Source organism: Oncorhynchus gorbuscha, linkage group LG23 (assembly GCF_021184085.1).
Source record: "Oncorhynchus gorbuscha isolate QuinsamMale2020 ecotype Even-year linkage group LG23, OgorEven_v1.0, whole genome shotgun sequence".
NCBI lineage: Eukaryota > Metazoa > Chordata > Actinopteri > Salmoniformes > Salmonidae > Oncorhynchus > Oncorhynchus gorbuscha.
In genome coordinates, this window is record NC_060195.1 from 55,993,316 (window position 1) to 56,005,259 (window position 11,944).

Below are 11,944 nucleotides of genomic sequence, written 5' to 3' on the forward strand. Positions count from 1 at the left end.
GCATGAGATGGGAGGGATTGATCCACTAGAACAGGGATCAGCAACTAGATTCAGGCAAGGGACGTTTTTTTTCTTGCGCGGATTGTCATGGGGCCGCTACCCAATTACAAATAATTTGTAAATGGCAAATTGACTGGAAGAAGCCCAAACCGATATAATATTTGACAAAAACATAATAATTTCAAACCTCATTTGTATATTATCACGTATCTTTCTTTTATGTGTGGAAATACTTGGGAACAGATTTCCCAAATTAAAATCACCTGGACCTGATTTTTAAAAAACATGTCCAACAATGAAAATGCAAAAAAATGAATAAATTGCTCAGAAAACATGGGGGGACAAACATGGGGGGACTAACATGAGGGGACAAACATTGGGGGACTAACATGGGGGACAAACATGGGGGGACTAACATGGGGGGACAAACAGGGGGACTAACATGGGGGGACAAACATGGGGGGACAAACATGGGGGACAAACATGGGGGGACTAACATGGGGGGGAACCCTGCACTAGAAACTCTACAAACAGACAAAAGCAACATCTAAGGGCTTTTCACACTACCAAGCAAAGCCAAACCAAGCTGTACTGAGCTGGCCTGGTTACACATCCACCATAGTGGGTGGAATCGTGCTGAAAAAAATAAAGTGGAGGGAAGAAGAAATAACAACAACACCTGTGTGAAAACGCTAATAGAGATGAGGCTTTAGTTCTGACCTGGTGACGTCCAGAGCCTTCTGGACCTTGGCCTGTACAGAACCCAGGAGGTCAGCTCCCATCTTCTTCAGCAGCTGGGTGAGCAGGACAAACAGCCAGTCCTGCAGGTCCTCTCTGTGCAGGGTGATGAAGTCTACCAGGGTCTCCAGAAACATGCTGAACACCTGACACAGTGACCACCCAGCCCGTCAACAATAGGCTATACATATTTACTTCACTGTTAAGGAGTATTACAGTAGGACGACATACAGAACATCAATAATTAACCAATCAACTCTGAATAGTTGGATTCGATTGCATTACTATTAAAAAGTGACAGACAAAACCAAAAAACACACTTACTCGCTGATGTTATAAATCCACCGCAAAGACCACCATGCGACACAAAAACAGACCGTTAGTACAGTAACTACATTAGCGTCCCGTCAGAACACAGGTTATATCAGACACGGGGGGGAATCGATTGGGGGCTCACCTTACTGTGTGGGTCAGCAAACATCCTAGTGAAGATCTCACACAACCGCTTCAGCTCCACACGACTGAGACACACGAGTGGGAAAAAAAGTAAGGCGATCAATCCTTTTGGTTTCAGCCAGATTTCAAATCAAGTCAAAACTTTATTTGCCACATGTGCCTTTGTGTCCTGGACTTGGCGCTCCGGTACCGCTTGCCGTGCAGTAGCAGAGAAAACAGATTTGTATCTAGAGCACAGTTGTCTCAGTGACGGCCTCAAATACACGACATTACAAAAGTTCAAAACAAAAATAGATGGTCTCTACCCCACCTGAGAATTCTCTGGCTAACGAGCAGGTTCTGTAGTCCCAGCAGCCCCTCCTTCCTCTCAGACCAGTTGGAACTGGCACAGTGGTTCAGCACCTCGGCCACGTCCTCCGTCTGTCTCATGTAGTGGGGCGCGCCGCCGTTCCGCGAGCCATACGAGCGCTCAGAGCAGGCGCTGCTGGCGTCGCTGTTAGCGTCGTCGTCTGAGTAGATGCCCGGGGACTCGTACCGCCGCCTGACTGGCCGCCGCTGAGGGGGTCAAGGGTTAAGAGGTCAAATGGTCATACAGGTGCACATACAGCATGCTCACTAAGTCATGCCACCGAGGGAAGAGAAACCAACGACACTTCCTGTTCAACAAGCTGCCATAAGACTGACTACACATTCGAGAGGCAAATAAGAGTCCACATAGATGCGAATCCAAGAAAATGTTCCACCAAGAGACTCCGATGGTAAAGAGGATAGAGACTCTAAGTCACACATGCCGGGGTAAACATCCACCTTGTTGTTCCTGGCGTCTCCTAGTAACAGGGCGTCGGCTACAGCTGCCTCCACCTCGGTCCCGGTGTTGAGGATCCTCATGGCGTTGACAGAGGCCGAGATACGGGCCTGGTGGGCCAGACCTAGACGCTCTGGAGGAAACAGAGATATTGTAGTACTTTTAGAATAGTATTGTGGTATTATAGGAGCACAGTAACACAGTAGTATTACGAAGGAAAAGCAGTCGACCTATTATAGAGGGTGTAAAGTCACAGGGGGAAAAACGAATGAAGCAAATTTCATCAGCAGGTCATGAGAAACTCAAGAGAAGAAAACACTAAATAATAATATGATGAATTTAAGTTTTATTTTATAGCACAGTATAAGGGCCAATAAAAGAAAGTGTACTAACAAAACAGAATGACACAAAATAACACAGATTGACTTGAAAAATAAGACGCATCCAAACTGAAATAAAGAGGATGCTCAACTCTCCATCGCCCTCTGTGGGTGATCGAGGTGAACTGCACGATGGAACACTGACATGCCATCTGTCTGGTCTAATAGAGACATGCAGGACAGGTCACCTGAGTGGCCCACAGACTCAGCCGAGTGGAGAGCACTGGTGGAGCGGGAGACACGTCTGGACGCTAGAGGAGGAACAGTGGGAGTGGGGTGACACTTTACTTGGATAGTCCCAACTACTTACTAACCCTTATCCTAACCTTACACTTATCCTAACCCTAAACGTCACCCTTAGCCTAACGCTTATTCTAAAACTAACCGTAACCTTAGAAACCAGTGGCTTATCAACAGATAGTTTTGACCATCTGTCGAGCTACAGATGGAAAACCGGGAGAGGATATCACACACACGTGAAGTTAGACACCTCATCTTCTTCAACTCATACAGTACATGACTTGTCAACCCGAGCAGGAGGAATTCTACCATGTGGCAACGCTAACTGGCTTCATGCAAACATTCGCGGGAAAAAGGTTGAGAGGCGTCCCGGGGTTGGACACAAAGGCTCTGATGGCAGGTCCATAAGCTGACCGCGGACACAAGTTAAGCATCGACTCATCCCGTGCCATGTCATCAATAACTCTGGCATGATTAGTAAAAAATGGTTGCTGAGGAAAATGTGGTTGTCACTCAGGGGTGAAAAGGAACCATTTGAAAGACACAAGTAAAAGGCATGCAGAAGATGGAAGCAAGAAGAGGTTGGTTTCGGTTGGTTTCCTTGTGGTCTGATGATGGCCTTTGTGTTCTACTCTAGATAGGGGCTAGTCAGGGTTCAGGACCCCGGACAACCAAGCATTTGAGGGGCATGGTGGCTATGGTCTCTGGGCTGGGCATGTTACTATACCGTACTCACCCAGAGGAGAGAATCCCCGAGCGGGGCTGGTGTCCCGGCTGCTCTCCCTAGAGGTGTCCCTGCTGCAGCCCTGACTCATGCTGGGCCGGGGGATACGACTCCTCGCTAGCATAGTGGTGGTGGTTTGGGGGGCGGCACAGAGAGAGAGAGCAGCAGCAGGAGGAAGACGAAAGAGCTTTATAATGCACAGCCAGACAGACAGCCCAACACACTCAGAGAGAGAGAGAGAGAGAGAGAGAGAGAGAGAGAGAGAGAGAGAGAGAGAGAGAGAGAGAGAGAGAGAGAGAGAGAGAGAGAGAGAGAGAGAGAGAGAGAGAGAGAGAGAGAGAGAGAGAGAGAGAGAGAGAGAGAGAGAGAGAGAGAAAGAGAGAGAAAGAGAGAGAAAGAGAGAGAGAGAGAGAGAAGAGAGAAAGAGAGAAGAGAGAGAGAGAGAAGAGAGAGAGAGAGAGAGAGAGAGAAGAGAAAGAGAGAGAGAGAGAAAGAGAGAGAGAGAGAGAGAAGAGAGAGAGAGAGAGAGCCCAGAGAGAGAGAGAAGAGAGAGAGAGAGAGAGAGAGAGAGAAGAGAGAGAGAGAGAGAGAGAGAGAGAGAGAGAGAGAGAGAGAGAAAGAGAGAGAGAAAAAGAGAGAGAGAGCCCAGCGGAGTAGAGGAGTGGAATTAGTCAGGACAGAGGAGAGGAGGTTGCATTCAGTGACAGACAGGAAATGAGGCGGTTCAGAGAGCAGAGAGGTTGGAGAGGAGGAGTACAGCTGTAGAGGGGCTGTTTTCTGTCTTCAGTGTATCTGTGTGTTGTCCTTCCTGGTCCTTACCCAGGCCTGATCTGTCTGGACTGGTGTCTCGGCTGCAGCCATGACTGCGGGGGACTTTAGGCCTCCTGTCTGCTGGCGTTGTCGCTCCAGTTGCCCTGGGGATCCTGCCGTATGTGTGGCTCAGGAGACGACCAGGGGAGCCAGACCGACTGCCAGCTGCAGCACGAGATAGTATGGTGTATTTATAAAGGGAGAGAAATACATACATGTGTAAAAGGTGATTCTTGATTCTGGGGACCCAAAAGGGTGCACATATTTGTTTTTGCCCTGCACTACACACCTGATTAAAAGTTTGATGACTTGATTAGTGGAATCAGGTGTGTAGTGCAGGGCAAAAAACAAATATGTGCACCCTTTTGGGTCCCCAGGACCAGAATCAAGCAACACTGATCTAGAGAAACACTGATCTAGAGAAACACTGACCTAGAGAAACTCTGACCTAGAGAAACTCTGACCTAGAGAAACTCTGACCTAGAGAAACTCTGACCTAGAGAAACTCTGACCTAGAGAAACTCTGATCTAGAGAAACTCTGATCTAGGGAAACACTGATCTAGAGAAACACTGATCTAGAGAAACACTGATCTAGAGAAACACTGATCTAGAGAACCACTGATCTAGAGAACCACTGATCTAGGTAAACACTGATCTAGGGAAACACTGATCTAGAGAAACACTGATCAAGAGAAACAATGTGTCTTTTTTCTTTACGGCGTGTTGCCCATATATCGGGAGAAGACACTCACGTTGAGACACTGACACCATTTTGGCTCGACTTCTCCCCCTACTGTCTGTGACAGAGGGACTCGCCCCCACGCCGCTCCCCGAACTCGTTCTCCTGGTACGCACACGGCCTGGAAGGGAGAGAGAGAGAGAGAGACAGACAGATGGAGAGAGACAGTGATAGAGAGAGAGAGGGGAGGGAGAAAACAGATTTAACTTCCCGTGGACACAGATTCCATTCAAATGCAGACACACCCGGCTTGGTGACACCAGCCATCATCACCTACAGCCAGAGATTTCATACATAAACAGAGACACTGGCTAGTCTATACTTGCAGGTTGCTGCCAGCCATTTCAACAGACACATGCACTCAACTCTCTATTAAGCTGGTCCAAGCAAGAAATCTCAAGTCACAAATGCCTCATCCTCTATAACAAATGTTCCATCTCAACATATTCATTCACAACAATAGATACAAATAGAGAAACATGATTCACAACAAGTCTAATCCAGTATTCTGTTCTAGGTAGGACAGTGGTTCATTCAGGGGAAAAGGAGAGTACAGCACAACAGGATTTCATGAAATTACAGTTAAACAGGCAACGATAAAAGTCATTAACCCAACAGACACTGAGGCTGCCATGTGAGTTGGACAGGTCTATTTGTGGACACAATCAATGTCTCGGTCTCCTCTCCCTGGCTACCCACCCCAGTCCTGATGACCCAGTTCAACGTAGTTCTACCATGCAGACAGTCCATGCAGAGTTCCACAGATGAGCAGCGTATATATCCAATGACGGAGCACACTACAAAGACGACCACTGTGAATAATGGCGCAGTATATTACACAGACCAAAAGGGGGACAGAGATGAAGTCTTCCAGCTCCCACACATCAAGAACAAACACACAGTTAGCCATCTCATCTTATCCTCTGGTCTAATGTTACCAGGTGTGTTGTCTAAGGGCAAAAACAAGAGCAGGAGAGTCCAGGAGAGAGGTTAACAGAAGTTAGCAGGATAATCCCCATATGGAAGACTGGGGGGGTTTACAAGATTTTGGAAAGGCCTTAAGATGTATTTTAATCATCACGTTTTGAAAAATTAAATTGAAATTGTTGTTAAATCTCCATGCTATGGTCCTATATCCCCCGTAGTCAGTGTCTGTGAAGGTATGAGGCTCACAGAAATAGAATTATAAAATGGGGTGGTTCAAGCCCTGAATGCCGAAATGGCTGACAGCCGTGGTACATCAGACCGCATACCACGGGAATGACAAAACAGTTTATTTTCACTGCTCTATTTACATCGGTAACCAGTTTATAAGAGCAATAAGGCGCCCCAAGGGTGTTGTGGTGTATGATCACTATACCGCGGTTAACGGCTGTATCCGGGCACTTGTGCCTAAGAACAGCCCTTAGCTGTGGTATACTGGCCATATACCACACCCCCTCGGACCTTACTGCTTAATAAGAACACACACACACACAGAGAACATATGTTTTTGGCTCACCAAGAGAGGCGTAGGAGCCGGGTGGCAGAGCGGAGGCAGCGCTGAAGGGGGCCGGCGAGGAGGGCACGGGAGTCATCCTGGTCTTGGCACAAGCGGTGGCGGCAGCGTTCACGTCCACGTCGCTACGGGAACGCTGTAGAGAGCCCGGGGTGGTGGGACCTCTGGAGGAAGCCGCTTTCGCTTCGGGGAGAGGAGTGAAGGGAAGAGAGGGAGGGAGGAGAGGAAACGGAGAGGGAGGAGAGAGGAACAATGGTTATAAGCCAAGCTCTCTACCCGAACGCATTTCGTATAGAGAGAGGAAAGAGAGGGCGAGAAAAGAGGGAAAGCTATAAACCAAACTCCCATTTCAAGTTGGAATGTCACGTGCACAAGTACAGTGAAATGCCTTTCTTGCAAACTCTAAACCCAACAATGACGTGATCAATATCAATGTAGTACTACAAATAACACAAGGTAGAAACAAAACTCACAGGAAATAAAACTAGGAAGAACCCCAGAAAGTAAGACACTACATACAGGGTCAGTTCCCATACTATCTTTACAACGTGCATGGATACTGGATAGATTTCAGACAGTAGATGTCACGGACATTGTTGCTGTGCTTGAAAAATCATGATCGACATCTTTATGAAAAATATATCTTCTGGTCTCTGATTATATCCAGAGCTGTGGATCATTTAACTGATAGAAGAGATCTGAGATATTTTCTCCAGTCTGTGGTAGTAACGTCAGCGGTACAACGTCAGCGGTAGTAACGTCAGCGGTACTAACATCAGCGGTAGTAACGACAGCGGTAGTAACGTCAGAGGTAGTAACGTCAGCGGTACTAATGTCAGAGGTAGTAACGTCAGCGGTACAACGTCAGCGGTACAACGTCAGAGGTAGTAACGTCAGCGGTACTAATGTCAGCGGTAGTAACGTCAGCGGTAGTAACGTCAGCGGTACAACGTCAGAGGTAGTAACGTCAGCGGTACAACGTCAGCGGTAGTAACGTCAGCGGTAGTAACGTCAGCGGTAGTAACGTCAGCGGTAGTAACGTCAGCGGTAGTAACGTCAGCGGTAGTAACGTCAGAGGTACTAATGTCAGCGGTAGTAACGTCAGCGGTAGTAACGTCAGCGGTAGTAACGTCAGCGGTAGTAACGTCAGCGGTACTAATGTCAGCGGTACAACGTCAGCGGTAGTAACGTCAGCGGTACTAATGTCAGCGGTACAACGTCAGCGGTAGTAACGTCAGCGGTAGTAACGTCAGCGGTACTAATGTCAGCGGTACAACGTCAGAGGTAGTAACGTCAGCGGTACAACGTCAGCGGTAGTAACGTCAGCGGTAGTAATGTCAGCGGTAGTAACGTCAGCGGTACTAACGTCAGCGGTAGTAACGTCAGCGGTAGTAACGTCAGCGGTACTAATGTCAGCGGTACAACGTCAGAGGTAGTAACGTCAGCGGTACAACGTCAGCGGTAGTAATGTCAGCGGTAGTAACGTCAGAGGTAGTAACGTCAGCGGTAGTAACGTCAGCGGTAGTAACGTCAGCGGTACTAATGTCAGCGGTACTAATGTCAGCGGTACAACGTCAGAGGTAGTAACGTCAGAGGTAGTAACGTCAGCGGTACTAATGTCAGCGGTACTAATGTCAGCGGTACAACGTCAGCGGTAGTAACGTCAGCGGTAGTAACGTCAGCGGTACTAACGTCAGAGGTAGTAACGTCAGAGGTACTAACGTCAGAGGTACTAACGTCAGCGGTACTAACGTCAGCGGTAGTAACGTCAGCGGTACTAACGTCAGCGGTACTAACGTCAGAGGTAGTAACGTCAGAGGTACTAACGTCAGCGGTACTAACGTCAGAGGTAGTAACGTCAGCGGTACTAACGTCAGCGGTACTAACGTCAGCGGTACTAACGTCAGCGGTACTAACGTCAGCGGTACTAACGTCAGAGGTAGTAACGTCAGCGGTACTAATGACAGTGATGTAATGATAGTGATGTAATGACAGTCCTTACTCCTGGTCGCGGTGTTTCCCATGGAGCTCTTGGCAGACTGAGGGCGGCTGTGGAGACAGACAGAGAGATAAACAGTGATTAACCTGACTGACTGAGATCAATACTCCTTCAATACTACTACTCCTCATATCACAGACAGAGAGAAACTGAGACAGAGCACTACTCGAGAGAGAGGCAGAGCACTACCTGAGAGAGGCAGAGCACTACGAGAGAGAGAGAGAGAGAGAGAGAGAGAGAGAGAGAGAGAGAGAGAGAGAGAGAGAGAGAGAGAGAGAGAGACAGAGCACTACGAGAGAGAGAAAGAGAGAGAGAGAGATAGAGAGAGAGAGACAGAGCACTACGAGAGAAAGAGAGAGAGAGAGATAGAGAGAGAGAGACAGAGCACTACGAGAGAGAGAGATATAGAGAGAGAGAGAGAGAGCACTACGAGAGAGAGAGAGAGAGAGAGATATATATATAGAGAGAGAGAGAGAGAGAGAGAGAGAGAGACAGAGCACTACGAGAGAGAGAGAGAAAGAGAGAGAGACAGAGCACTACGAGAGAGAGAGAGACAGAGCACTACAAGAGAGAGAGAGAGAGAGAGAGAGAGAGAGAGAGAGAGAGAGAGAGAGACAGGGCACTACGAGAGAGAGAGAGAGAGAGAGAGAGAGAGAGAGAGAGAGAGAGAGAGAGAGAGAGAGAGAGAGAGAGAGAGAGAGAGAGCACTACGAGAGAGAGAGAGAGAGAGAGAGAGAGAGAGAGAGACAGAGGACTACAAGAGAGAGAGAGAGAAAGAGAGAGACAGAGCACTACGAGAGAGAGAGAGAGAGAGAGATAGAGATAGAGACAGAGCACTACGAGAGAGAGAGAGAGAGAGAGAGAGAGAGAGAGAGAGAGAGAGAGAGAGAGAGAGAGAGAGAGAGAGAGAGAGAGAGAGAGAGCACTAGAGAGAGAGAGAGAGCAGAGAGAGAGACAGAGCACTATGAGAGAGAGACAGAGAGAGAGAGAGAGAGAGAGAGAGAGAGAGAGATAGAGACAGAGCAGTCATAGAGCCCATTGCCCTTTATGGTTGTGAGGTCTGGGGTCCGCTCACCAACCAAGACTTCACAAAATGGGACAAACACCAAATTGAGACAAAAATATCCTCCGTGTACAACGTAAAACACCAAATAATGCATGCAGAGCAGAATTAGGCCGATACCCACTAATTATCAAAATCCAGAAAAGAGCCGTTAAATTCTACAACCACCTAAAAGGAAGCGATTCACAAACCTTCCATAACAAAGCCATCACCTACAGAGAGATGAACCTGGAGAAGAGTCCCCTAAGCAAGCTGGTCCTGGGGCTCTGTTCACAAACACACCCTACAGAGCCCCAGGACAACAGCACAATTAGACCCAACCAAATCATGAGAAAACAAAAAGATAATTACTTAACACATTGGAAAGAATTAACAAAAAAAACAGAGCAAACTAGAATGCTATTTGGCCCTACACAGAGAGTACACAGCGGCAGAATACCTGACCACTGTGACTGACCCAAAATTAAGGAAAGCTTTGACTATGTACAGACTCAGTGAGCATAGCCTTGCTATTGAGAAAGGCCGCCGTAGGCAGACATGGCTCTCAAGAGAAGACAGGCTATGTGCTCACTGCCCACAAAATGAGGTGGAAACTGAGCTGCACTTCCTAACCTCCTGCCCAATGTATGACCATATTAGAGAGACATATTTCCCCCAGATTACACAGATCCACAAAGAATTTGAAAAGAAATCCAATTTTGAAAAACTCCCATATCTACTGGGTGAAATTCCACAGTGTGCCATCACAGCAGCAAGATTTGTGACCCGTTGCCACGAGAAAAGGGCAACCAGTGAAGAACAAACACCATTGTAAATACAACCCATATTTATGCTTATTCATTTTATCTTGTGTCCTTTAACTATTTGTACATTATATATATATATATAATATGACATTTGTAATGTCTTTACTGTTTTTAAACTTCTGTATGTGTAATGTTTACTGTTAATTTTTGTTGTTTTTCACTTTATATATTCACTTTGTATGTTGTCTACCTCACTTGCTTTGGCAATGTTAACACATGTTTCCCATGCCAATAAAGCCCTTGAATTGAATTGACAGAGCACTACGAGAGAGAGAGAGAGAGAGAGAGAGAGAGAGAGAGAGAGAGAGAGAGAGAGAGAGAGAGACACACACAGAGCACTACGAGAGAGAGACAGAGACAGAGAGAGAGAGAGAGACAGAGAGAGAGAGAGAGAGAGAGAGAGAGAGAGAGAGAGACAGAGCACTATGAGAGAGAGACAGAGAGAGCGAGAGACAGAAAATTATAGAGAAAGACAGAGACATGGAGAGAAGAAAGGAGACAGGGAGACAGAGGGCCAGAAGGAAAGAACGGGTGGAGTGTCTCACTTGAGGCTCTCCTGTGAGGAGGAGGAGGAGCGGTCTGAGGCAGGGAGGGACAAGATGCTATCAGAACTCTTCATGTGGGACTGGAGAGCCTTCTGATAGGACGACTCTAGAGCCTGGAACAGCTGCTCCGCCTCCCGGCTGAAGTGGCCGTGGAACGTCCAGTAGCACCTGAAACAGTGACACAGCCTGTCGTCAACGGGGCAATGTTTCAGGTCGGCAGATAAAACATCAAATGCGGAGGAAAAGTTGTTTCCGTGACGACATGCGATGTTGGCGAACTCATATTTTCAAATAGGAACATGGTTAATGCATGTCCGACATAGTGTGAGAGTGACTTACTTCCTGGCCACTGATCTGGCCTCGGAGTCTGCATCATGGACTCCTTTCTTGATGGTCTCTGTCAGAACAGCTACATTCCTGTGAGGGATCAAGAAGAGTAGGAACACCAGCTTCATTCTCTCTGCCTGCAGCATCCCAACACCCTCCTCTCCACCAAAACCACCACAGCATAGAACGCTACGGTTACGTCCCAAATGCCAACGCTATTCCCTATATACCGCACTGCTTTCGACCAGAGCCCTATGGCACCCTATTCCCTATATAGTGCACTGCTTTCGACCAGGGCCCATAGGGCTCTGATCAAAAGTAGTGCCCATGGGGCCTAGTCGAAAGCAGTGCACTATACAGGGAATACGGTGCCATTTGGGACGCAGAGTAAATCAATGAGAAGGCGACAAGAGAGCTCCCCTGACATCCCAGTCAGAGATTTGGTTTCACCACAATGATGAAGCACAGTGTGCTTTTATGGGATAGATATCCCTCCCTGGCATTGCCATGGAAACTGCTGAGATGAGGAGCCACTCACTGACAACAACGTAGTTTCATGTTACCTGGACGGGCTCATCACAAACTCACTGGGCAGTGGCTAGAAAAAAGGTTTACGGTACAGTAGCTACCTACAACACGGCAATACAACACTGAGTTGTTGAGGAGGGGGGACAATTCTAAGTATGAGTTCATAGGCCTGTCTAGTAGCAGCCATTTAAACGAACCTCTCTAGAGAGCTGGTCTGCCACTCCTGTAGCAAGAGGTCCAAGAACTCAAAACTGCGCCTGGGAATAGAACAAGAAGACAGTCAGG

General features: G+C 47.5%; 1 protein-coding gene across 11 annotated transcripts in view; it reads right to left on the reverse strand.

Annotated features, from left to right (window-relative positions):
* LOC124011410 (CLIP-associating protein 1-B-like) overlaps positions 1-11,944 on the reverse strand; it is a 43,231-nt gene that overhangs the window by 11,069 nt on the left and 20,218 nt on the right. For 3 of the 11 annotated variants that reach the window (XM_046324752.1, XM_046324749.1, XM_046324755.1), the window contains exons 15-28: positions 11,857-11,916; positions 11,144-11,221; positions 10,805-10,972; positions 8,394-8,440; positions 6,395-6,574; positions 4,907-5,014; positions 4,163-4,318; positions 3,356-3,460; positions 2,568-2,630; positions 2,002-2,132; positions 1,505-1,749; positions 1,196-1,259; positions 1,063-1,065; positions 721-884 (exon numbers count right to left, since the gene is read on the reverse strand). In XM_046324752.1, coding sequence (XP_046180708.1) covers positions 721-884; positions 1,063-1,065; positions 1,196-1,259; positions 1,505-1,749; positions 2,002-2,132; positions 2,568-2,630; positions 3,356-3,460; positions 4,163-4,318; positions 4,907-5,014; positions 6,395-6,574; positions 8,394-8,440; positions 10,805-10,972; positions 11,144-11,221; positions 11,857-11,916 — 1,572 coding nt within the window. The remainder of the gene's footprint in view (positions 1-720; positions 885-1,062; positions 1,066-1,195; positions 1,260-1,504; positions 1,750-2,001; positions 2,133-2,567; positions 2,631-3,355; positions 3,461-4,162; positions 4,319-4,906; positions 5,015-6,394; positions 6,575-8,393; positions 8,441-10,804; positions 10,973-11,143; positions 11,222-11,856; positions 11,917-11,944) is intronic. The other 8 variants (XM_046324761.1, XM_046324751.1, XM_046324753.1 and 5 more) reach the window with 5 other exon arrangements.